We start from the raw sequence: 26,859 nt of genomic DNA on the forward strand, positions 1-26,859 counted from the left end.
CCATGTACTTGTACGAGGAAGTATCCTGTACTCTTTGTATTGCCTCCTTTGTGTGAAACTTCTGCTGTTCCTGCCAGACCCTCTGCTTTCCTATTAAAAACTGAGCATGCAGGAGAGCACACTGTGGCCATTTCTCTAGCTATGCTGGGAACTTAAAGCGGGGGATCCGTGGGTATTCGTTTTTTTTTTTTTTTTAAATCATTCTGCCGGAGTTACCTGGTTTAATCCTGCACTCGCGTGTCCTAAAAAAAAAAAAAAGTCTGAAGCCCACAAGCAAATGCTTCCGGGATACGGTGAATGCTAAAATGGAGAATTTGTAGCCGGCCATGTCACATGACCCGCTTGCCGAGTCACGTGACCCGCGTGATAACAGCCAATAACAGCCTATGTGTGCATGGACACGTGGGATAACATGCTGGGGAGTTTACTGGCTGCCGAAAAAAATGCCTGAAGCCAAAAACAGCAGCTGTAAAAATGTCCAGTGTGCACAAGACCTTAAACTGAATGAGTTGTTTTACAAGGTGATCGTTTACAATCACTTTAAAGCTTTAGAACAACTTTAAGTAAACAGACAGACTTGTCGGTTCACACTAGGGCGACACGACTTCCAGCGCGACTTTCAGAGGCGACTCCGACACGACTTGAGCATGAACCACAGGGCGATCTGGGGCGATTTACAACACGACTTGAAGTCGTCTCCAGGACAGGAGACTTTCCAGTGGTCAAACAACAATCGGCTCTAGGGGAGGGAGGGGGAGGGAGAGGTTTGCCTGAGAAATGTATGTTATCTTCCTGGAAAGTCGCTTCAGTTAAGACAGTGATCAGACTTGGAGGCGACTTCCATTGAAATCAATGGGTACAAATCGCCTACAAGTCGGATTGAAGTAGTACAGGAACTTCTTTTGAAGTCGGAGCGACTCGAGTCGTGTGTATTAACACCGCTCCCATTCACTTGCTTTGTTTTTCTCGACAGCGCGACTTAGGACGACCTCAAGTCGGATCCCAAGTCGCCCCAGTGTGAACCGGCTCTTAGGGAGACTGCAGAATGTAGATGTATAGCTAAAATGAAAAACATTTTCTCATGTTGGATGAAGTAGGGGAGGGTTTAGTTGATCTTTTTATGTACTTTCTTATTAGGGAGATTTCACTTTACTTCCTGTTCTGTGTACACAATAGAAATTGAGAGGATATCTTTCCAATACAAGGGATAGACCTTCTTAGACTGGGGGGCATGGCTTTGGGTGTGAGCGAGTGGTGTTGGGTCATTACAATAAACTTTGGCTGGAGTTGAACATCTTCGGTTTGTAGCTCGTTATTTGGTTGGTGGCCTACCGTGAAGAGAGCGAACTCCAGGGCCTTGTAATCTAGCCGACTACGGGGAAGCAGGAGGAGCCAGACTGGCCTGTAACGGTGAAAGGGTTTGAGTTTATTCTTAGACTGGTGTCATGTCATGAGACATGTAAGGTTATCATTTGTGTTCTGTTCCAAAATTCTGGATATGTCTTCACTTTTTTATTGCTGGTGACATTGGTGATCAGGACAAAGTTTTGCCTAGAATTATACTTTAATAAAAAATGCATTTAAGCTTTATGCCCACAAATGAAAACCCTAAAATGTGAAAAGGATACTAAAATAAGGTTACAAATTCTCGCAAGCCTATAAAAACGAAGGGTGCTTAATGTTCCAATTGGTCGGTTTTATTACAAAAAAAATAAATATAGGATACAACAATTATTTTAGGTCGGTGTAAGTCCAGATTCTATGTAACAAGGATAAATGTAAGTCATCTGTGAATGGAAAACCCAAGGATCAGCATAAAGCTGGTTTTACTGCCAGTAATGAAATTCAACTTTTTATAACTTTATTGAGCATAATAATTCAGTGCCTGTCCCTTTCTTACCAAATTTCTCTCCAGGGAAAACTGACAAAAAAAAATTTACTAGCATAAAACTTTTAAGTCAGTTCACCAAAAATTGTAGTTCAGTTACCGAGTGATGGAGTCTGGAGAGCCACGAGGAAACGGCAACACAAGAGAACAGAGGAAGCAGAAGAATGACCTCATCAGTGTATTACTGTTCTGTCTGTCCAATCAGCAGGCTGGTGGTGTACTCTTGACCAAGCTGCGCTGAAGCAATGGCAAAAACGACTGTTTCCTGCCTGGTAGTGGTACTCAGATGACATAACTGGCTGCCCAGAACAGAAAGCGGAAAAATATATATATATATATATATATATATATATATATATTTTAATGCAAGCACTCTGAAATGGCAAGTTAAACATCGTATGTATTCTTATTTCATATTATCCAAATGCTTTTTTGCCTAGTCTGTTCTTCAGCATTCGTTGAAGGGGTGCTGCCAACTCAAGGAAGTGATGTATTGATTCTCTCATAGGAAGTTCTCCATTGGAAGTTATTTTTCTTTGCCAGGAACTGGGCATGTAATAGGGAAGTTCTATACTCGCCCAATAATTCAGCTCTCTTCTTTAATCAGCCACATGCAACTTGTTTTACAAAAAAGCAGCTGGGGGAAAAAAAGGGAAGGGAGAAGACAGGAGTGGACTGGGAGGAACCACGCTGTTCTGTGCAATGATGGTTTTTGCCCCTTATACAAATATAGAATTCTGATGACATACCAAGAGGAAGGTGTGAAAAGCTTACAATCTTAGGGCTCATTAGTTATTAGAACCACAACCAGTTTGCTTCATTACATTTGACTAGGGCATGTTCAAACTGGCAACATGCATGGCAGCCAATGTAAGATGGGAAGGTAGCAGTGCCAATGCATTGTAAACACTTCAAATTGCAACCTAACTCTATTGAAATGTCCCAAAGTTACCCTTCATTTAGTTCTTCAGGCTGAATAGAGTAGAGGTTAATAGGACCCCAAAGGACCAATATAGCAAATAGGGGCAGAGGGACTATAGCGGTACTAGGTAAAGAAATTTAAGAAGGAAATTGTAGTAAAGGTAAAAAAAAAATGAATCATTTTATTTAACATAATATCAAAAAACAGGAGACGCACATGATTATAAAATACATCAAAAGCAGTAGTATAAAATGGTGACCATATTGTACAACCAACCGTCCGAATCACAGAGATGGTATAGACCTTAGACGAAGAGTGGCGGTGAAATGAAGGGGGTCATACAAGTCAAATCTCTACAGAAAATTCTCCTGACGAAGTAACTATCGTTGCGAAACTAGTACAGAGAAAACCACATGCTGCGGAGCCAGAGGCCGACCGAAGAGATGAAGTCTCACACGGGGGGGGGGCGCACGTCAGGATGGAAAAGGGGGCCCAGCGACAATGGGAAACCTGTATTGGCTGTATGAGGATATTTAAAGTAAGGGGGCCCTGGGACCTTTTATAGCAAGAAGCAGCAAATAATCAATGGCTGCACAGGAAGCTGTGGATAACAGGTTCACATGTGTCAGCAACAAGGAGATTGTTGGTGAGCAGCTTGTAATCTGGTAAAATGACAAGTGTATCCCCGGGCCGGGTGCGATACAGGTTTCCCATAGTCGCTGGGCCCCCTTTTCCATCTTGACGTGTGCCCCCCCCTCCCCCCGTGTGAGACTTTATCTCCTGACGAAGCAACTATTGTTGCGAAACTAGTAGAGATTTGACTTGTATGACCCCCTTCATCTAGGGTTTATACCATCTCGGTGATTCGGGCGGTTGGTCGTACAATATGGTCACCATTTTATACTACTGCTTTTGATGTGTTTTTTGATATTATGTTAAATAAAATGATTCATTTTTTTACCTTTACTACAATTTCCTTCTTAAAATTTCTTTACCTAGTACCGCTATAGTCCCTCTGCCCCTACTTGCTATATTGGTCTTTTTGGGCCTTTGGGGTCCCATTAACCTCTACTCTATTCAAAATTGATCTCCAGGATGATGGTACTATAACTTTATGTTTATTTCTTACACTAAGAGGCTTTCATATAAATCCTAGTTCTTCAGGCTGCAGTGCGCTTTTCATGTCACACTACAATGTGCTGATAAAAGGGCAGCATGGCATACCTTTTGAAGGGCACACCAAACAAGCATGGTGGTGTGAACAGGCCTTTTTTTTTGTCTTGTCTATGGGTTGGGACTGTGATTGGCAATGGCTTCTAACCCATCTGGTGTCAATGGGCCCTTTAATGTTTTTTTATGAGATTAAATGATGCAAGGTCCCTGGCCAAAAGTATCTGTATTGCCAATTGATATACAACATGGTGCTGATCCAACCAATTTCAGCTACATCAAAACAACAATTTAACATCAACGGGTACGGGTAGCATTAAATATCCCAATTTTGTTGGGTTGGACTATTCAGATACCAACACTCAGGATGGAAAAGGCAGACCATATGGCAGGGACACAAAAAACATGGGTAGTGTTGATGTGATGCAAATATTGGGACATGCAAGTATGCATCCTTGATGTTCACAGAGGATACAAAGTCTGCTTGATTAAGTAGGCCATGACAGCCCTGGTGGACTCAACAAATAAAGAAACTTAAAGTGAGAATGATTTATAAAAAAATAAATAAAAACCAAGCATCCATCCTTTACTTACCTGCACTTCATAATGGTTTTGCACAGAGCACCCCCGGTCTTCTTCCCAGGTCCTCCACCGATGCTCCTCTTCTCTAAGTGCCTCCATTGCAAGCCACTTCCCATGGGGCACTTGTGCATGCTCACTCCCAAGGCCTGCTCTGAGTGTCTACAAGACACACTAAAAATGGGGCTTGGCCCCGCCCACCACTCTCAAGCAATGGGGAGGCAGAAACTCTAGAGAGCAGACGATCTTGTGCACATCGCTAGATCAAGAACCAGGCTCGGGTAAGTATTTGGAGAGGGGGGGGGGGGGCTGCAATGGGAGCTGCCTACTGAAGGTTCCCTATCAACTTCATGAACCACTTAGTAGCCAAATGTAACAGCACACGTGCATCCAAGTCGTCCACATGAAAGTATAAATGAAAAAGCTCCAATAATGCAATACATGCATAGAAAAGTTGAAATTAGGGTAATACGCCAACATGTATGATGAATAAAAAGTGCTTGTATTAAACCAAAAAAATGGCCGCGGTGCCCAGCATTCGGACGTCATATGTCACAGAGCCTGCCCTGCGTGCTTCGTCACAAACACAATTGACATCATCAGGGGCATAGTGAAAAGACAGCAGCAGGTTATAAATCCCAGAAATAAGCCTGCGTGCCACAAACCAAGAGCGGAACACATACTAGTAATAACTAGTGCGTTCCAACTGTCTATTCATTTATACTTTCATGAGGAGGACTCGGATGCTTGTGTGCGGATGCTTTTAGCTGCTGGGTGATTCATGAAGTTCATAGTGATCAGATTTAAAGTTACATTCTCGCCTTCATTGGAGTGACCAGGAGTCCCGGACATATCGTCATAAAGCTTCTTGCGACTACTCTATAATCTGACGGTCCACATTATCTGGTAAGCCACTTGGCTTGATTCCATTGGTGCCGGGTACAGTCTTTCTATACTGAAGCTGCTGTTGAGATCTCCTGTTTCACCCTATATCAGAATGAACTTTTCTGTTTAACGTGATATTATATATTTGTTGCTGGAAGTAAAATTTAATAAACATATGTCATGTGTCATGTGTCATATTTTGGCATTGGGGCATTAACGCTTTCTCTGCCAATGAACCTACAGCATTGCTTCCAGCTGGCCAGGTCCGTATGCAGTTTGGACCAGATATTCCTCCTCTTGCTATAAACTCATGCTCACTTCAGTGACCATGAGTTTATATCAGAAGTAGGGATGATCTCCAGCGTGGTCGCACAGTCCACGTGCAGAGCCCGCCAGGAAATCTGCACGGCGCTGCGCTAATCACAGGCAGGGAGACATTGTCCCGATGCTCGGCTGCAGAGATCAGGAAAGGTCTCCCTGTCTGTGGTTAGCGCAGCGCCATGCAGACTTCCTGGCAGCACGTGGACTGTGCGAACACGCCGAAGATCATCTCTAATCAGAAGTGTTCAGTAGACCCTGCCAAACGAATAGCTCCGATTAGTGGCTAACAAGTTACTGATCAGAGCCATTAACCCAAAATGTGACACCCCCCCCAACCTACCTCCGCTGCTGTCTGTCACTTCTCCCTCGCTGCTTTCTCCACTAGCTGCCGGGACTGCCCCCCCCCCTTACTCCCCCCTTCCCCACCACACCCGTGTCCCTCAATGCTGATGCCTTTCTGCCCCCCCCCCCCCCCATCAGCACCCAACCCCTGTGTCAGTAACACCCCCCCCCCCCCCCCCATATGCAGTGACGCTTGTCAGCATTCCATACAAAAAAAAAATAGATCAAATAAAAAAACTGCAGCACCTTTTTATTCTACAGGTCATGTGCTTTCAGAAAATATATGGTCTGTGGGGTATTTTACAAACTCTGAAAGTTGTAAGTGAAAACAAAATTAAAACTTCTAGATTTGTAGAGAAATTTGGATATTTACAGTTGTGTACATTTGATTTTCACCATTTCACAAAGATGCACAATTTAAAAATATTTCTTATTACCGCAATAGGAGGTTAAGCAATTTATATTTAGTAGGAATTTTGTAAAATGTGCTGCGTTTTATCTGCCAATAATGATTTTAGTATACTTTCAGCGTAAATATCATTTTGATAAACATTTGTGACAATATTGCAGGGGCTTAAAATTCAGTTGCACCTTCTTTTTATTCTACTTGTCATGTTCTTTTAGAAAATATATGGTTAGGGCGGTCTTTTACAAACTGAAAGCTTTAAAAAGGGAAAAAAAATAAAAAGCAATGGAAAAATTGCAAAAATTGTCTGGCCAGAGAACAGGGCCTGGCAGCCAAAGAGGTTAAAAGATAAGTTTACCTTTTAACAAAAAATAAATAAAATACATGCATATATAATTTTTTGGTGTAGGAGCCTGTAAAGCATTGCACCAACAATCAGCAGATCGCTGATGCCATGCAGGTCTGATGCGGACCTGTCAGTGTATCTGGTTGCTCGTACCTTGTACGAGGAAGCCGATACAGTCGGACAAGAATAATCAATTAACTACCACAGCACCATGATAGTTCATTGAGAACTACAAGCCGACAGCCACGAATACTGTGAATGAGTGATGCAACCCCTGCTAGCTGTCAAAGCGGGGGATCAGGGGGGGAGAGCAGGGGCCGGTCGTTTCATAACATGTCACACCCTGAATATGGGTGTAACACGTTATGAAATGTGAACTTATCCTTTAAACAGAGGACATAGGAGATTCAAATTTTCAGATGACAACATGCAATATAAACACATAGTAATTCTTTGTATTTGTTCGTTTGAAATAAAAGATGCAAATATACTGAAAAAACAAACAACAAAAAATAAAATAAAAACACACACCACTACACCTGCATTTTAGATAGAACTTTCACATGGAACAAAAGGCATTCAGTTTATGGCTGTCCCACGCAAGCCATGAACAGGGTGTGTACCAAGTAAATATCAAGTAGAACTAGTTAAGATAGCAAGCAAAGCCTGACATTCAGACAATGACTTTTTATCAAAACGAAAATTGAATTAGTCTTTCCTAGTTAATTCCCTTTACAATAATCCTCCAGAGCAGAATCTGAAGAGATAACACAACCACAATGGGTAGGAAACACTCCACCTATACAAACCTCACACTGGACAGAAAAATATACAAAAAATAAAAATAAAAGTTTTCTAGAAGATTACTAGAAAAGTAAAGCTGGATATACATGAGCGACACAGGTGTGTTTTTTTTCTTTTGCATGATTTCGGGGCGCGTCTTTGGAGCGCCATCATTCAGTCTCCCTCCGCTCCAAAAACACAAACAAGCTCAAGTACCAAATTTTGGCAGGAGCATTTAGAATTTATTAATGCCATTTTTGTGGCACGACAAAGGGTGTTGCACAGAGTAACCCAGATCCTCAGCTTCTTGGATCCCCTACCAGCGCTCCTGGCTATTCCAGCCAGCGGAGTCTCCCCATAGCACACTGCTTGCTATGGGGGGGGGGGGGGGGGGTGTCATGCCTGCTCACTCCCCAAGCCCCGCTCCTTCCTCCCTGGCCCTTGCTGCTGTCTTTGAGCAAATGAGGAGGGAGAGAGCCATGGGCCTCTGCTTGTGTGCACATCTCTGGAACAAGACCAGCCTCAGGTAAGTAATTATGGAGGGCTGGGGAGGAACTGCATGCAGAAGGGGACACAGAACGCATTGGAGATAAAAATTCTTCTGCCTTTATGACCACTTAGGGCGGCGTATTTTTAGGCAGGCGTATCGTAGTTACGCTACGCCGCCGCCACTTTGAGAGGCAAGTGCTGTATTCACAAAGCACTTGTCTCTAAAGTTACAGCGGCGTAGCATAAATCTCCCGGCGTAAGGGCGCGGAATTCAAATGATGAACAGGAGGGGCGTGTTTTATGTAAAACAAGCTTGACCCCACGTAAATGACGCTTTTTTCGTACGGCGCATGCTCAGTATCACGTCGGATTTTCAAATTAAATTACGCCCGCTCAATGCCTAGACAACGTGAACGTAATTTACGCAAAGCCCTATTCGCGAACGTTTTACGCAAACGGCGGAAAATTCTACGCTGGCCCGACGTCCATACTTTACATTGCGTACGCCTCAGAGCAGGGGTAACGTTACGCCGAAAAAGCCTTACGTAAAAAAAAGCGCCGGGCGGACGTTTGTGGATTGGCGTATCTAGCTAATTTGCATACTCGACGCGAAAATCGCCGGAAGCGCCACCTAGCGGCCAGCGTAAATATGCACCTAAGATCCGACGGCGTACTAAGACGTAAGCCAGTCGGATCGAGCCTATATTCAGTCGTATCTTGTTTTGTGGATACAAAACAAAGATATACGACGGGGCATCTTAGAAATTATGCGGCGTATCAATAGATACGCCGGCGTACTTTCTTTGTGGATCTGGGCCATAATTCCTAAAACAGAAAAAAAGGAGGGGGGGACACAACAAAATTCCAGGGGAACTTCACACCTAATGACCGACAGTCCTTGGTCAAAAGGATTTCACGTTAAAAGAAGGTATCCAAAGACAACTACACAAGGTTATATCACAGATGGTCAATGAGGGAAAAGATGAAAATCTGCAACTTTTATCATTTGTACGCAAGCAAAAAAGCAAGTCTGCAGCTTGTAAGAGATCAACCCTTTAATATACAGTACATTTGTTAGCAGACAATATCAAATTAATAAATATCTTAGATCACATAAAGCAATATATATACAATTTCTGATAATTTCTTTAACAAAAAAAAACACAGCTTAAAAGACATTATCATCAGTAGGTAAAACTACCTCAATCTGCCTTGCAAACACAAAACACAATCTCGTTCATTCAGCCGCATCGGTGCCAATAGTAGATGAGATGATGTTGTATCCCAGTCACTACTTAAGCCTCGTACACACGATCTGATTGTTGGCAGGGGATTGTCTGTTGACAGACTGTTGTCCTAAATTCTTACCGTTGGTACACTCCTTCTGACAATTGTTGTCCAACTTTCAGGCAACAAATGTTGGATAACAGGCTAGTACGTTTTCAGGGGACAATGGCTGCACATCCGATTTTCGTATGGTCAGTACACAAATCTGTCACACAAAAGTCAAAAGTACAAACACGCATTCTCAGAATCAATGCTCACCAAACACAAAATTAGCAGAAGGAGCCCAAAGGGTGGCACTCAAGAGCTGAAATTCATTGTAGTACATGACTATGTTTGTGGCACGACAATTGTGTACCGTTGGTATGCAAGACAAGATTCTGGCATGCGCCCTTTTGACAAAAAACAGACACACAATCGTATTGTGTGTATGAGGCTTAAGGCTGGCCATAGAGGATGCAACAGCAGTGCTGATGGGGGAATACTTCCTGCCACGTAATTGTGAGGGGGGACCGAGGCAGGCGGGGGAAGCCGCCCCCGCCGGGAGAAGACATTGATTATCGCTAGCGGCTATACGCAAAATGAGAAGTTCATGAGATCAAAGAGGATGTCAAAAAGGAGAAAATGCAGAACCACAGAGCAAAAACATATATTTCATAAAAAAAAGATTACAGGACCATTAAAACTACCATTTAAAAACACTTCCTGTCCGTAGGACGTCATGGACTTGAGCAAAGATACCGAGATGATGCCTGCAGCTACAGACAGTACTTGCAGTTCATTCATTCACTCAAAGAATGACGCAGACGAGTGGGCGGAGCTCTACATGGCTGTGTGGCTTTCAATTTGTGACAGTGGCCATCACATTGGGGTTCCAAATCGATGGTGCAGGGGGGAGGATGCTGAACATGTTTCATGTTAGGCAGGCCATAGATGGATGATGTGATTTTCCTTCCTGCAAAGGAAAGAAAACCCGCTCGATTCCCACATCAAAACAGTCAGTTTAGTTAGTTAGTTAGAGAGAGAGAACTGCGCATGCACAGATTTTAAACAAGCCAGAGCGCTCATTCCTGCACTCATGCGACTGCATGTCCAACAGCCACCAGTGGGATGAGGGCTGCAAGCAGTGATGGGTTCACCTGCTCTAAAAGTCCTACAAACGGGTATGGGAGAGGCTGCACACGGCCTACAGGCATGTCAGGGAAGTTAAGCATTAAGGACTTTTTATCATAATAGACAAGCTGGAACGCACAGGTAATTGTTTGACATAAAAGGTGACGTAAAGGTGAATTCTCTGAGGGATTTGAGGTGTGCTGACAACATATCTTTAGAAAGCTTAATTGGTTACTTTCATTGTTGAAACAGAGTGAAGCACTAGATCTCATTCAGGATACTGAATTTGGTTCTACTGAGGGATTAGCAGATCGATCTACAACTTATGAGAATGGGATGTCAGGTGGGTCACAATTGTCGGTACACGTACATGATCCATACAGAAATAGACCATTATCACCCAACAATGGGACATAACTTAACCACTTGAGCCCCGCGCTATTGACAAAAGACGTCAACAGCGCGGTTCTCAGGTTCCAAGTGGACGTCTTTGGACGTCATTTGAAATGCATTACCCGCGCGCGCCAAACACAGAGCTCCACGTGCTGTTAGAGGAGAGGAGACCGATCTGTGTCTCTTGTACATAGAGACACAGCATCGGTCACCTCCCCCAGTCACCCCCCTCCCCCCACACAGTTAGAACACACCCAGGCTACACAGTTAACCCCTTCCTCACCCCCTAGTGTTAACCCCTTCCCTGCCAGTCACATTTATACAGTAATTAGTGCATTTTTGTAGCACTGATCGCTGTATAAATGTGAATGGTCCCAAATTTGTGTCGAAAGTGTCCGATACGTCCGTCGCAAGATTGCAGTCCCAATAAAAAAAAAAAAAAAAAAAAAAAAAAAAAAAAAAAAAAAATCGCAGATCGCCGCCATTACTAGTAAAAAAAAAAAAAAAAATCATAATTCTGTTCCCCATTTTGTAGGCGCTATAACTTTTGCGCAAACCAGTCGCTTATTGTGATTTTTTTTTTTTTTTTACAAAAATACGTCGAAAAATACGTATCGGGCCTTAACTGAGAAAAAAAAAAAAAAAAAAAATTATATAATATGGGAGATTTATTATAACAAGTAAAAAAATATATATATATTTTTTTAAAATTGTCGCTCTTTTTTTGTTTATAGCGCAAAAAATAAAAACCGCAGAGGTGATCAAATACCACCAAAATAAAGCTCTATTTGTGGGGAAAAAAGGACGTCAATTTTGATTGGGAGCCACGTCGCACGACCGCGCAAATGTCAGTTAAAGCGACGCAGTGCCGGAAGCTGAAATTTCGCCTGGGAACGAAGGGGGTTTATGTGCCCAGTAAGCAAGTGGTTAAGGAAACAAAAAGTATAAGGGCCAGTTCACACCAGATGCAGCGCCGTGCAGTTCAGTTATTCTTTTGCACCAATACAGTCCGGTCAGTTTCTGCACTGGTGTGAACTAGAGCCATTGGAATACATGCAAAACATTGTGCATGCATTTTTAGTGCAGAAAAAAAGCACACGGAACTGAATGGAACTGCATCTGGTGTGAACTAGCAGTAAAGAAATTTCTACAATGAAATAAAAGCCTGACAGAGGCATTTATATAGTGTACAATGCTAGATCAAAACTTTTTACTGTGAGGGGGAGAGAATTTTAAACGTGTCAGTTTTTTTGGTGCCGACCACTTAGCCCTACATGTAAGCCTATATTAAGGCTTACCTGTAGGTGCAAGAAATATCTCCTTAACCTACATGGTTAAGGAGATATTTGCAAGAAAGACGGCACTGATGTCAACGGCGCAGGCGCACTGAGCGTGCCGCTAGTGAAGGCGATCATGCCGTCACTGCCAGCTCCCGCGTGCATGCACGGGAGTGACGTCATTGCTTCTCAGGCCGGTCACAGCACCGGAGCAGCGATACCCAGAAGTCACTCCGGGTATCATGGCGGCGGAGGAGGTGACGGAGTATATGCTATGCATACTAGCTCATTATGCTTTTGTCTTGCAGGGTTTTTATGAGAGGGTTTACATCCTGTTTAATAGCTTTATTGATTTTCTTGTATTTCCTGACTCCAGAGACATAACCAGAGGGAAAATCTCATCACAAATGTAGCAAAATCCCCATCTCCATACACAGGCCGTATGTCAGCCGGTTTCTACTGAACCAGCTGATGCCACCCAACATTTGGCCCATTGTACAACCCTTAAAAACTGGTAGTAAACCCTGGATTTTTACCTACAAGTAAACTGTGGGTGGCTTATAATAAAATTAATCTCTCCTAAACGGGCACAGTTTAGGAGATAATTCTTGAAAGCATCAGCCAGTGACATCACCAATGCATGCTCTCTGAAGAGACGGCACACTCGTGGTGTTCCTTCATAGCTGTGTGCCATGGCCGAGACTCCCGAGTTCATGCACAGCAGTGATGTCATCGCGGCTCGGTCAGACGCTCAGAGTTCCCAAACCTAGAAGAAAGACCAGATGAAGATGGAAGCCTCTGCAGCGGTGACAGCATGCCGCAGAAGGACTTTGTTTTAAGACAAGTCTTTCAGAATGTGAATATTGCCGTGCAGGTGGACTTTTTTCCCCTCCTTATCTTTTCTTAGTTTACTACCCCTTTAAACCTGGCCATGCATGGCTGTTTTTTTCATTCAGCAAAAAAAAAATATTATTTCTTTTAATTAAAAACACACAAAACCAATTCCCTCATCCACACATTTGATGCAAGAGTCCTCCCCACTGTGTCGTATTCTGACAGCAAGACCCCCCCCCATCAGACTACACTGATCAGCACTGCAGACAATTGGTTGCATCATGTGCTGACTGAATGAAGATTTACCAACAAGTTATATCAATAGATTGACTTCTCATGAACAGGAGCAGCCTAAGACCCCTTTCACACTGAGGCAGTTTTCAGGCGTTTTATTGCTAGAACTAGCGTCTGTAAACTGCCTCCTATTCATTACAATGAGGGCTTTCACACTGGGGCAGTACGCTTGTGGGACGTTAGAAAAGTTCCTGCAGGCAGCATCTTTGGGGCAAAACACGGGAAAGAGACTTGTAATAATAATAATAATAATAATAACAATAACACTTCTACCAATTTCAATGTAAAGGCAACCCATTTACATGTCAACAGAACCAGACAAGTCTTTTCCACACATTCAGATAATCAAGTCAAAACACAGAAGCAGCCTGAGGACATGTGCAAAGCGTAGAAGAAACTCACTCCTCAACATTGCTAGCATATTACATGGAATGGAGTAACCTGCAGGTTTGTACCAGTGGATAATTAAAAGCTTATCATCTCCCTTGCTTGTTAGATGCTTACTAGAACAGAAATGTAGAAAGTACTGTATATCTAAAATCAGGAATGCTTTATTTTACACTGTGGATAGGGCAGAAAATGATGAAATCTCCTGCCATCCGTCTACCACCGGGGAGATTTTCCTCCACTTACTATCCAATAGACCAGGAATAGACAACAGTTCCTATTAAAGGGGGTTGTAAAGGTTTGTTTTTTATTTCCTATATAGGTTCCTTTAAGCTAGTGCATTGTTGGTTCACTAACCTTTTCCTTCAATTTCCCTTCTAAAAGTTTTTTTCCCCTTTGTCTGAATTTCTCACTTCCTGCTTCTCCTCAGTAAGCTTGCCCCCATCATCCGAGCCGTTCTGGCTGGGGGTTAGTCAGCCAAAACAGCTTACTAAGGAGGAACATGAGGCATGATGGGACTTAGTTCTGCAATAGCTGGAGGGCCCCATGTTGCCAACCCCTGCAATAGACCAAACAGGTAGTGAGTGGGAAAACTCCTCAAAGTGAGGGAAATGCCCACTTACGGTTATCACCAGAACAAGTGTCCTCATTGGAAGATTTCCTCTCTATTCCTGCTCTGATGACATCTTAAAAATGTTGATCTCCCTCATTATCAATCCAAGTGGTAGTGGTCTTCGAGACAGTCAATCCCCCCCCAGCAGGGTCACTGGCAGCAATGAGAACCTGAAAGGGGTTCTAATCATTCCCTTAAACAAAATAAATAATCCACTTTTAGGCCGGGTTCACACCTATGCAAATTGAGTGCGGCTTATACCACATCCAATACGCAGAACATTTCTAAATACATTGTTTTCAATGAGGCTGGTTCACACATGTTCGATGCATTCGCACTGCGCATTGCCGAAAAAACGTGTGCATATTTTAGGCCTTGCGGTGCGGCTCAGGTGCGAATTCAGGCCCATTATCTTCTATGGGTACGCAGCTGATTCGCAGAGGTGTTCATTTCTCTTCAGGATTTCTCTCATTCAGCTCAATACACTTCGCCCCTCCCCTCTCCCAGGTCTCCAAATTCGCATCTAATCTGCAGCTAAAACGCAGTGGATCTGCTGAACAGTTCTCGTGTCTCTCTGCAGAGATAAGAGAGCTGAAATTCACACCGCAATAGTGTGAATCCGCAATAGTGTGAATCCGGCCTTAGGGTCCATTCAAACCTAGGCAGACCATTGCTGTGCAATAATGACACGTCGCACTGTAAGGCCCCTTTCACATTGAGGAGTTTTTCAGGCGGTAAAGCGCTAAAAATAGCGCTGCTATCCGGCCTGAAAAACTCCTGCCCAGCTACCTCAATGTGAAAGCCGAAGGGCTTTCACACTGAGGCGATGCGCTGGCGGGAGACAAAAAAATCTCCTGTCAGCAGCATCTTTGGAGCGGTGAGAGGAGCGGCATGTATACCGCTCCTTCACCGCTCCTTCCCATTGAAAACAATGGGAACCGCGGCAATACCGCCCGCAATGCGCCTCTATATAGGCGCATTGCGGGCGGTATTAACCCTTTATCGGCCGCTAGCGGGGGTTAATACCGCACCGCTAGCGGCCGATTTCCACGGCAATCCCGGCGGTATAGCGCCGCTATTTTTAGCGGCGTTATACCGCCACCGCAGCTCCCGCCCCAGTCTGAAAGGGGCCTTACATGCATAGTTAAGGCAGCCTATTCAATTGAATGGGCTGCCAATGCACCAAGCGGCCCAAAAATTAGACCTTTCAAACGCAGTGTAGCACAACATGCGGTAGTGTGCATTGTGGTGTGGTACAACAAATGAGTGTCAGATGGGCATTTCAGTGGGACCAGAAAAAAAATGGCGTAAAAGTCAAAACACAAGTAGGGTTTATACTGTGGTCCTATAACAACTTTCAGGTGTATGTCTAGGCATAGCTTGTTTTGCCATCTATGAAAAGGGTAGGAAAGGGTCAAACCCACCGTCCGACTAGAACTATTATTTGCTGCCTGCGGGGAAAATTTCCCTTCACTTCTGGTCTCATAAACACCAGGAGGAAGTTAGAATAAATCTCAAAGAAAGGGGGAACCAAAAATAAAAAGAAGTAGTTTACACCAATAACAAATTCAGGGCTTCTTTTGTGAAAATGTATTGTTTCACAGTGGCTGCAGCTACAGCAGTCAGTGTTTGTTTTGAAGCTCATTTACTGCTTGTTAAAAATTGTTATAGCCTGACCACGTGTTCATTTTAACTTTAAAGTACAGCTAAACCCTATATGGATTGCATTTAGTTTGCTAAAGCACTATGTATCAAACAATTGATATTTTTAGAATACACATTGTGCTCTTCTTTTCTATCTCTGTGCTAAAAACTGAAATTGGAAAAAAACAACAACATTTTTTAAAAAACAGTTAAAGATATTACTCTATCCTGAAGTGATAGTGTGCAGCAGACGACCCAAACAGGTACATAAAGTGTAAAAAAAAAAAAAGTAAATGCACCTATTTTTTACCACGTCTTTAAAAAAAAAAAAGAAGGACTTAAAAAGATGCATGCATGTAAATGAAGTGAGGGGAATTCTCTTCAACAGGAACAAAGACAAAAATTCAAATACGCAAAACTCCGGCAGCAGTCAAATGACCAATAGTGCAGCACAAGAAAGAACAGACTCGGTACTGCAATGCAGTGATCTGCTATGTGCATCAGGTATAGAGCGAACAATATGGATCGATTTATTTATAGAAAAAACAGGTACAGGTTCTCTTTTCTCTGGGTAAATTACTGTTGTAGTTACAAGCTTTCAGAATGTGGTCACTTAGTAATTTGTCCACCAACCTATAATTTCCAAATCAGTTCAGCAAATATAAAATCTTAGAGAAGATACACAATTCATAGTGGAATTTTCAAAGCGAAAGTGCATAAAGCTCACGTTTATTTTTTATTGAATATAAAACTCCCTCCCTCCTTACAGTATAAAGAAGCAAAAAAAAAAAAATAAATAAATAAATAAATAAATATTGCACCCAAACAGTCCTTAGAAGTGCTGGCTGCATTCGTTTTCTTTTTACAGTCTACGCATATATTTGCTGCAAGTACAGAAAAATACCCATTGCACAAACTCCATGATTTAATAAATCTCTATTATCCATATGATTTCATAATGGGCTGAACCCCTAGGGAGCCCTCTTTTTGCCCTCCATCCACACCTTTTTGTGAACCCCCCCCCCCCCCCCTTTGCAGCTCCAGCACCCTCTTCCTACCTTCCCTGAATCATCTGTATTGCCGCGTACACAAGCTCAGAATTTCCGACAAGAAACGTTCGATGGGAGTTTGTTGTCGGAAATTCCGACCGTGTGTAAGCCCCACCGGGGCAACAAAAATTTGAGAGCTGGTTCTCAAATTTACCAACAACAAAATCCATTCTCGTAAATTCCAATCGTGTGCAGACAATTCCGACGCACAAAATTCCACGCATGCTCTGAATCAAGTATGAGATGGAAGCGCTCGGTCTGGTAAAACTAGCGCTCGTAATGGAGATAGCACATTTGTCACGCTGTAAACGGACTGAAAAGCATGAATCGTCTCTCACCAAACTTATACTAACACGACTGGTATTGAACTTCTATTTTCTAGTGGCCTCGTACGTCTCTGCGTTCGAATTTCCGACATTTGTGTGAACGTGTATATGCAAGACAAGTTTAAACAAACATCTGTTGGAAACGTATCCACGGTTTTGTTGTCGGAATGACCGATCGTCTGAACGCAGCATAAGGAGTCTCATGCCGCTTACACACGATAATTTTTCAGCATGAAAAAAAAAAACACACAACACACAAACACACACACACACACACACACACACACGCAATGTTTTTAGCATGTAGAAAAAAAAACAAAGTTTTTCCAACTTCATCATAAAACAACGTTGAACACACACCATCGTTTTTTTAAAAATGCTCTAGCAAAGCGCGGCAACGTACAACACGTACGACGGCACTATAAAGGGGAAGTTCCATGCAAATGACGCCACCCTTGGGGCTGCTTTAGCTGATTCCGTGTTAGTAAAAGACGATTCGCGCTTTTCTGTCTGTTACAGCGTGATGAATGTGCTTACTCCATTATGAACGCTAGTTCTACCAGAACGAGCGCTCCCGTCTCATAACTCGCTTCTGAGCATGCGCGGGTTTTTAACGTCGTTTTAGCCCACACACGACCATTTTTTACAACCTGAAAAACGTCATCGTTTAAAACGTTGTTAAAAAATGCAGCATGTTCGAGAAAAAAAAAAATTGTCGTTTTTCAGAACCCGAAAAAAATGATGTGAAGCCCACACACGATCATTTTAAATGACATTTTTTAAAAACAACATTTTTTTCATGCCGAAAAATGGTCGTGTGTACGCGGCATCATACCTACACTCATTAGGTACACATGGAAGACTACCATGACCCAGGTCTCCAAATCTTTATATCTCCCTATAAGTTTATCCAATTACAACCTATACCACGGACCCTAGCCTAAAGCGGCGTATGCACATATTGATATTAGACTGGTCCAGCAGGAACAGGCTGAATTTCGATCAGTGTGTAGCCCTCTCTGTTCAACTGATGCCCATCATTAGACCAGCTTCTGTTGAAGGGTCCTGCTGTAAAAACCAGCATTTAATGAGCGGATGCTGCCAATGGCTGCAGTGCTGATCGGGGTATTCTGATGGGGAAGGGGGGTTTGTTCTTCGCTGTCAGAATACAATGGCAGAGATCCCTCTTGTGTTGATGCAGAAATAGGTAAGTTTTGTTCCCCCCCTTATTCAGCCTGCTGGTTGGAAATAAAAATAAATAAAAAATATTAAAAAACCCCCACACAACAACTTCCAGGGTATACTCAGCTTTACACACCCCAAACTATTGCCACTTCCACCTGCATATCTTCACATTATTTCAATACATGACAATGACGTTATCTTGGTTTACTTCTCAAAATGATGTAAAAGAAAGACAGCCACCGATCCATTAGCTATAAGCCATTCAGCGTTCTGAACTAAAATTTTAAAGGAGTGAATATTATCAGATTAACCAGTTATGTTCTATAAACTCCTCCCTTCGATATAAGGTAAGTGAGAAGATGGAGAGATGTTTGTAGTGCAAATCAAGAGCGCAGTAAGAGAGTGACACTTCTACTCCACAGATGAGCGAGCATTGCGATACATTCACACTTTGGTGTTTTGAATCGCCGTGATTCTGCCCACAAAGTCAAAGCGCCAAGGTGTGCATGACAAATCACAGACCGCACATTTGAGATGCCATCGATTTGAATGCCACCCAAAATCACGCTGCGGTTCTGCCGTGATTGTCGCGCAATAAAACACGCTGCAGTCGCGGCAACCCGCATCGTGTTAAGCATGCCACCCAAAAGTAGAGCCTAAACTTTTTGGGCCACAAGCTTCACGTGATGTGGGTTGCCACAATTGCAGCACGATTTATCACACCACAATTGTGGCAGAACTGCACTATAATTTTAGGTGCCATTCGAATATATTGCATCTCAGATGTGTGTTCTGCAATTTGTCATTCACACCTCAGCGCTTTGAAATCATTATAGGGAGGCTACTGTACAAAAACTGCAGCCAGACACACAGGTCAGAGCAGGCCAAGCTGGTCCAAACTGATTTCTACACCAACAGGTGTGTCTGCTGGGCTGACTATATAAAACAGTATGTCACCTCAGAGAGAGAGATTATATATACACATATACACACACACACACACACACACACACACACACAGCACCGTATTCCAGCACACACACACACAGCACCGTATTCCAGCAGCGGGACAGGAACTTCCCATACTTAGAACAAAACTGAGTTGGGCTGAGCACTGCTAAATCAATGCAAAGCTTCCTCAGAATGGTTGAGGTGGGCAGATGATATCACTATATCTGCCTCAGCCAATCACAAAATACAAAGCTGCCTAGGAATGACTGAGCAGCATTTAGCCCAACTTGGTTTTGTTCCATTTGTGTGAAGGGAAGTTCCTGTCCCACTGCCATCACACAGCGCTGTATAGTGTTTGTAGCTGGGGCATTCAGCCACGAGAGAGGGCACAGGTGCATTGTTAAACCCTGCTGCTGGCAGCCTGTCAAGCTTGTAGCCCAGTGATATGCAATTAGCGGACCTCCAGCTGTTGCAGAACTACGATTCCCATGAGGCATAGCAAGACACTGACAGCCACAAGCATGACACCCAGAGTCAGAGGCATGATGGGAGTTGTAGTTTTGCAACAGCTGGAGGTCCGCTAATTGCTTATCCCTGTAGTAGCCTTTCAAGTGGACAGCTGCTGTGGCTTGACGGTTCTGGGGGGTGCATCTAGCTGTACTAACGTTAAAGCGGGGGTTCACCCTATATAAAAAAAATAATAATTTTTTCCCTCTAGCATTAAATTCGGCATAGTAGCGCGAGCTACAGTATGCCTGTCTGTATTTTTTTATCCCCGTACTCACTGTGCAATTGGATATTGAAGATTCCGGGGAATGGGCGCTCCTATGGAGACGGAGGATGATTGACGGCCGGCCCTGGCACGTCACGCTTCTCCGGAAATAGCCGAAATAGGCTTGGCGCTTCACGGCGCCTGCGCATAGCCTGTGCGCAGGCGCCGTGAAGAGCCGAGACCTACTTCGGCTGTCTTCGGGGAGCGTGACGTGCCAGAGCCGGCCGTCAATCACCCTCCCTCTTGCTAGGAACGCCCATTCCCCGCGGCAGACGGAATCGTCTATGTACGATTACACTGTGAGTACGGGGATAAAAAAATTAGGACAGGCATACTGTAGCTCGCGCTACTATGCCGAATTTTATGCTGAAATGTTGTTCTGCAGGGTGAACCACCGCTTTAAGGGCATTATGCACCCAGGGATGAATGCCGGGAATGCAAGAAGTCTGTTCTGGGCATTGGTCTCTGGAACATCCTGCACTAAATGTTCATACCGCTGGTGCACTGTCAGGCTGCTGGCAGCAGGTTGAATGGCACACCTATGCACCCTGCCCGGTGCTAAACGTCCAGTATACAAGGGGCCTTAGAAGTATTTAACCCTAGTAGAGCATCTCACCAAAAAAAAAAAAAAATTGCATTGCAGAGGATGGTTAAAATCTCACTATTATTATAGTGCAGACATCTGCGATAATCAGTGAGCCAATTACACAGGCAGGAAATGACATTTCTACAGAACGCCATATTGCATTGAATTTTACAGACATACAGCTGCTCAGAGTTAAAACAATATGGTTTGTGTAGCAAAAGTGGAGGTAACCTTAAAGGGGCTATAAAGACACTTTTTTTTTTTACCCCCAAATAGCTTCCTTTACCTTAGTACAGTCCTCCTTCCATTTTGCTTTTAAATGTCCTTATTTCTTCTGAGAAATCCTCACTTCCTGTTCTTCTGTCTGTAACTCCACACAGTAATGCAAGGCTTTCTCCCTGGTGTGGAGTGTCGTGCTCGCCCCCTCACTTGTACTACAGGAGAGTCAGGACGCTCTCTACTTTGCAGATAGAGAAAGGAGCTGTATGTTAGTGGGTGTCCTGACTCTCCTGTAGTCCAAGGGAGGGGGCGAGCACGACACTCCACACCAGGGAGAAAGCCTTGCATTACTGTGTGGAGTTACAGACAAAAGAACAGGAAGTGAGGATTTCTCAGAAGAAATAAGGACATTTAAAAGCAAAAATCGAAGGATGAGGTAAGTGAAGAAGGATTGCACTAAGGTAAAAAAAAAAAAAAAAAAGTGTATATATATATATAATAATAATAATAATAATAATAATAATAATAATAATAATAATAGAGGGCGTCCTCTGTTGAAGTCGGAAGTGACGAAACGCGTCAGAGCGTGGCTACAACGGCATAACCAGGAAGAGAATTGCGTTCCAGCGCCGACCAGACTGTAACCAGGATAGGTCCTATCTGCACAGTGCTGTTCAGCACGCGCGTGGCCCCTTTGTCTGGAGGATAGCGGGGAACCCTTTTAATTCCCTTTATGTTCATGACATAGGTTTACATACGTGCATTTGAAGCAGGATTGTATTTTTTTAGGGGGCATCTATTAAAAACAGGATTAAACGATTTCAGTACCTTTGTTTTTTATGTGCCTTGATTGAAATTAACCCCTGCTGTCCTTGGAGAGATGATGAAGGTCTGAGTAAGAGGAATTGCTATTCAAGGCTCTTTCTTATCTATCTTGTGGTGAGTTTGAACCCCGGAGGGGGAGTGTGACCCACGTTCATGATGAAGACTGGGAATTGGTATAGGGTGCACTACATTATCTGTTATACATTATACGCCGGAGGGTCGAAATTGCATCGTTCTCTATGGAGACTGTTCACATCTCCTAACGCAGAACGGCGTACGTCGGTAGAACGCCGAATTTCAAAAAAGTCCCGGACCCTTTTTCGACGCGCGTATCGGGCGGCTTAGGCGTTCCGCATAGCCGACGATACAATGTAAAAAAAACGTGGTTGAAAACGACGCGTTTTTGTCGCCGCAAATCGCGGGACAAAACGCCTATTTTTTGTCGCCGCAAAACGCATACGCGAAGGTGTGAATGCAGCCTTAAACCATATAAGATTCCCCTAAAATGTTGTCCCCTTTATCCTACCAAAAGAAATCGTAATCTTTACTTACCTTCTACAAAAAAAAGTAGAAGGCATTTTTTTGTACTAGGATTGGTACCAAAAGCAACACAAACAAGTGGCAGGATGCCAGCAGAAAACAAACAAACAAACAAAAAAAAAAACACATGCCTCTTACAAACATTAATTGTTACGTTTTGTTGGTAATGTTGTTCTAGGATAATAATAGCATCTAAAAGACTGCATGCTGTGATGTAAAAGACTGAAGCGTTGTATAAATAAGATCTAGGACTAGGGTTAGAAACTTGGCACTCTGATCTCTACACCGACATCCAATCCATTAGAACTGCAAGTAACATGCCGGACCTGGTGCAACACGCGGACCTGGTGCAACACGCGGACCTGGTGCAACACGCCGAACCTGGTGCAACACGCCGAACCTGGTGCAACACGCCGAACCTGGTGCAACACGCCGAACCTGGTGCAACACGCCGAACCTGGTGCAACACGCCGAACCTGGTGCAACACGCCGAACCTGGTGCAACACGCCGAACCTGGTGCAACACGCCGAACCTGGTGCAACACGCCGGACCGGGTGCAACACGCCGGACCCTGTGTGAAACGCGGACCGAGTGTATGTTGGCTCCAGTAAATATAGCAGTTGTACATTATACCATAGCTGTGCTCTGCCATGTGTTCACAACATACCAAGAACAATGGAAAAGGGAAACAGCATTCTGCAATCACCTACTGTGCGAAATGAATAGGGAACGCCAGCAATCATACTGCAGAGCGAGTGTGTATGTAGACAGACGAGACAACAAATACAAATGTGTCGGCTCTTTAGAACAAATAGGCAAACAAACCAAGTCGCTAAGCAGACACACTATAGAAGAGGCAAGATGGTGAAAACAGATCATTATCTTGACCACCACAAGACATGAAAGTCCTCGGCACAGCGAGGGTTGTTATTAGAAGCTGCACAGGAACATAAAAGGCTGTGACAAGCCGGACATTTCCCACCTCTATGACGGCTTAATGAAGAGGTGACAGTTGTGAATGCTTTGCATGCTCTGTAATGAACCTGGAAGAACTGTCACCCAGGAAACATCGCTGCCTACAATCTACTACACAGCACTGCAGCTCTGCCAATGGAAGGTCTCTGCCACCCACATAGCGCCAACTTATACTGCAGCCCAGTACACACATCTAATGAGCCGAGTGCAGGAAAGCATTGCTGGGTGTACAGGCCAGTGCCATAATCTTCCAGACATGTACAGCATGCTGGTGATCTCACATGCAGTCCTATGACAAATGTACAATCCTGTCCACAGGTTTATACTCCGCACAGCCATTGGTTACCGACAATCCAATCATTTCCACCTTGTGTGACATAAAGACAAATGAATGCAGCGCTGACATCTTGAAGAAGAACGCATTCACACTTCATTTATAAATACCACATGCAAAATGTGCATCACGCTGGCAGTGCCATCATTTCACATTCCATCGCAGGACGCAATCCAGCGTGATGTCACACACATTGAAAAAAAGAAATAAAAAGGTAGACGAGCTGCTTTGGTGCGAATGTCATGTGTGGGGTCGCCTGTACGGGGACAGTGATGTCCGGTGTGATTGCAGCCTAAATGTTTAACGCAGAGATCTCAAACTGGCCCTCCAGCTGTTGTAGAACTACAAGTCCCATCATGTCTCAGAGTCATGCTTGTAAATGTCAGCCTTGCAATGCCTCATGGGACTTGTAGTTCTGCAACAGCTGGAGAGCCGCCAGTTTGAGACCCCTGGTTTAACCTGTAAGCGGTGCAAGTACCTGATTCTTAATTGGCGTCAGCCCCTGTACAGCAGTGCGCAGACTGAGAAAGGGAGAGGCAACACAAGCAGACAATTAGTTGTGCTGCAGTGCAGATCGCTTGCTGACAGGAGGAGAGAGCAGCGCGCCAGAATTGGGCTAATCACTGTGCAGCATCACCTTTTACTGACCAATCCTAGGCTGGGGGCGGGACAAGACCTGTAAGGCTCTGTTCACACCTAGGCGTATATACGCCTGAAGCGCGAACGCCGCAGCAGCCCCTAAGACGCTGGAGGTATGATTTTACATTGCCCTCTATGGAGATGCTTCACATCTCCACGCCGAACGCCTGAAAACAAGTCCCGGACCTTTTTTTCCAGGCGGCTTTCAGCGTTCGGCATAGGAGATGTGGACCTGGGGGTAAGCTGCATTCACAATCACGGCGTTTTGTCGCCGCAAATCGCGGTACAAAACGCTGCAATCTGTCGCCACGATTAGGTACGCCAAGGTGTGAATGCAGCCTAAGTGGACTGATGGCCACACACACTCCCAATTCCTTTTCTATTCCAATCAATGTGAGATTCAATCAAATCCGCAAACTGAATTGCCAGAACTTCCATCCTTAGATGGGATTTGATGAGCCGGAGAGGATTGGCCAGGAGGGACAGACAACGCTTTGCATGGATACAATCCGATCTCCATCGATCAGATGATGAGACGACACGGTGGGAACAGAGAGGTGATAAGACGCCTGATGATCGGATATTAGCGATCAATCGCAATCCACTACCATGTGTGTATATTCATTGACCAGGGATCTCAGAACTACGGCCCTCCAGCTGTTGTGGAACTACACATCCCATGAGGCATTGTAAAACTCTGACATTCATAGACATGACTGGGCATGATGGGAATTGTAGTTCCTGAATGACTGGAGACCCCTGCTGTAGAATATAGATTGATTATTCCTATTGGATGAGATTGCGTGTATGGCCACAAGCAGCTAGGAAAGCTCAGGTCTCCTGCAATGCCAGACGGGGCTGTGTAAATGTCAGGACTGGATGAACAGACACATGCATTGTGTGACAGATAGGAGCAGCTCCCATGTATGTCACCCGTGTGCCCATCGATCTGCCCGGTGCCAGCCATAAAATATCACACACATTGGCTCCTCTGATCAGACACCGCCATCTTTTCTGTAGATTGTCAGCTCTTGGGCTGAGAGATCTCTGTGATCGCACACTAGTGGATGACAAAACTGTACAATGCGGATGACAACACTCACCAGACGATTGCAGATCTGCCAGGGGCCAGCTATAAACAATCACACACATTGGCTCCCCTGATCACAGACACCGCCATCTATTCTGTAGATTGTCAGCTCTTGGGCTGAGAGATCTCTGTGATCGCACACTAGTGGATGACAAAACTGTACAATGCGGATGACAACACTCACCAGACGATTGCAGATCTGCCAGGGGCCAGCTATAAACAATCACACACATTGGCTCCCCTGATCACAGACACCGCCATCTATTCTGTAGATTGTCAGCTCTTGGGGTCAGAGATCTCGCACACTAGTGGATGACAAGACTGTACAATGTGGATAACAACACTCACCAGACGATTGCAGATCTGCCAGGGGCCAGCTATAAACAATCACACACATTGGCTCCTCCGATCACAGACACATCTATTGTGTAGATTGTCAGCTCTTGGGATCTCGCACAGTAGTGGATGACAAGACTGTACAATGCAGATAACAACACTCACCAGGCGATTGCAGATCTGCCGGAACATTGCGGAGGATGCTCAGGAGGATGAAGGCAGCATGGAGGGTGTATGAGGATCAGCGGCTGTGTGTGTGTGTAAGGAGATCCCCCCGTAAGGCACTGATCACAGCATTCCACACTACAGGGGCCCCTATAGCATCCGACAGCCAGGGCCACACTCTGTCTGTCCCCCCGGGGATCACCGCTCCCACCCTCCCCACAATGAATGATGAGCCGCGTAGTGGAGGAGCTCAGCCCGGAATCCCCGGCTCCCCCGCCCCCACACTACCATCTCTGCTGGCCCCGCCCCTCTGCGAGTAGAAGGAGGAGTGTCCTCCTAGCCATGGACCTCACACACAGGGACAGCCGCTCTATAGGGTGCTGGACGGGGAGTGAGTGAGTGAGCGGTGAGCCCTCCCCTCGGTGTACGGTACCGGGAAGCTGAACGACAACCAGGAAGTCAGCGCACACTGTGCTTATTCCGGGAGGGGGCGGGACTCACAGCAACACGGAACCCGCCAACGTCAGCTTAAAGTCACAGCGCCCCCTGCAGGTCCCCGCCGATCAGGTGTAATGGGGCCGCCTGCACTCTATGAGTGACATGTGTCTGAACCCGGAGTAATGCACTCTATGAGTGATATGTGTCTGTCCTGTATACATACAATGTGGGTGTGGCCTAATTGTCTGAGCTTTCTGATAGCAAAGGGCCAGATTCACAGAGCAGATACGACGGCGTATCTCCTGATACGCCGTCGTATCTGTTCTATCTATGCGACTGATTCATAGAACCAGTTACGCATAGATAGCCATAAGATCCGACAGGTGTAATTGTTTTACACTGTCGGATCTTAAGATGCAATACCGCGGCCGCCGCTGGGGGGAGTTTGCGTCGTAAAC

General features: G+C 44.5%; 1 protein-coding gene across 6 annotated transcripts in view; it reads right to left on the reverse strand.

Annotated features, from left to right (window-relative positions):
• ATP11C (ATPase phospholipid transporting 11C) overlaps positions 1–26,416 on the reverse strand; it is a 188,156-nt gene extending 161,740 nt beyond the window's left edge. For 4 of the 6 annotated variants that reach the window (XM_040323782.1, XM_040323784.1, XM_040323786.1 and 1 more), the window contains exon 1: positions 25,964–26,234. In XM_040323782.1, the coding sequence (XP_040179716.1) occupies positions 25,964–25,990 (27 nt within the window). In that variant the 5' untranslated portion in view covers positions 25,991–26,234. Of the gene's footprint in view, positions 1–25,963 lie in introns of all 6 variants that reach the window. The other 2 variants (XM_040323788.1, XM_040323783.1) reach the window with 2 other exon arrangements.
• Between the last annotated feature and the right edge of the window lie 443 nt (positions 26,417–26,859).

Source organism: Rana temporaria, chromosome 9 (genome assembly GCF_905171775.1).
Source record: "Rana temporaria chromosome 9, aRanTem1.1, whole genome shotgun sequence".
Classification (NCBI taxonomy): domain Eukaryota; kingdom Metazoa; phylum Chordata; class Amphibia; order Anura; family Ranidae; genus Rana; species Rana temporaria.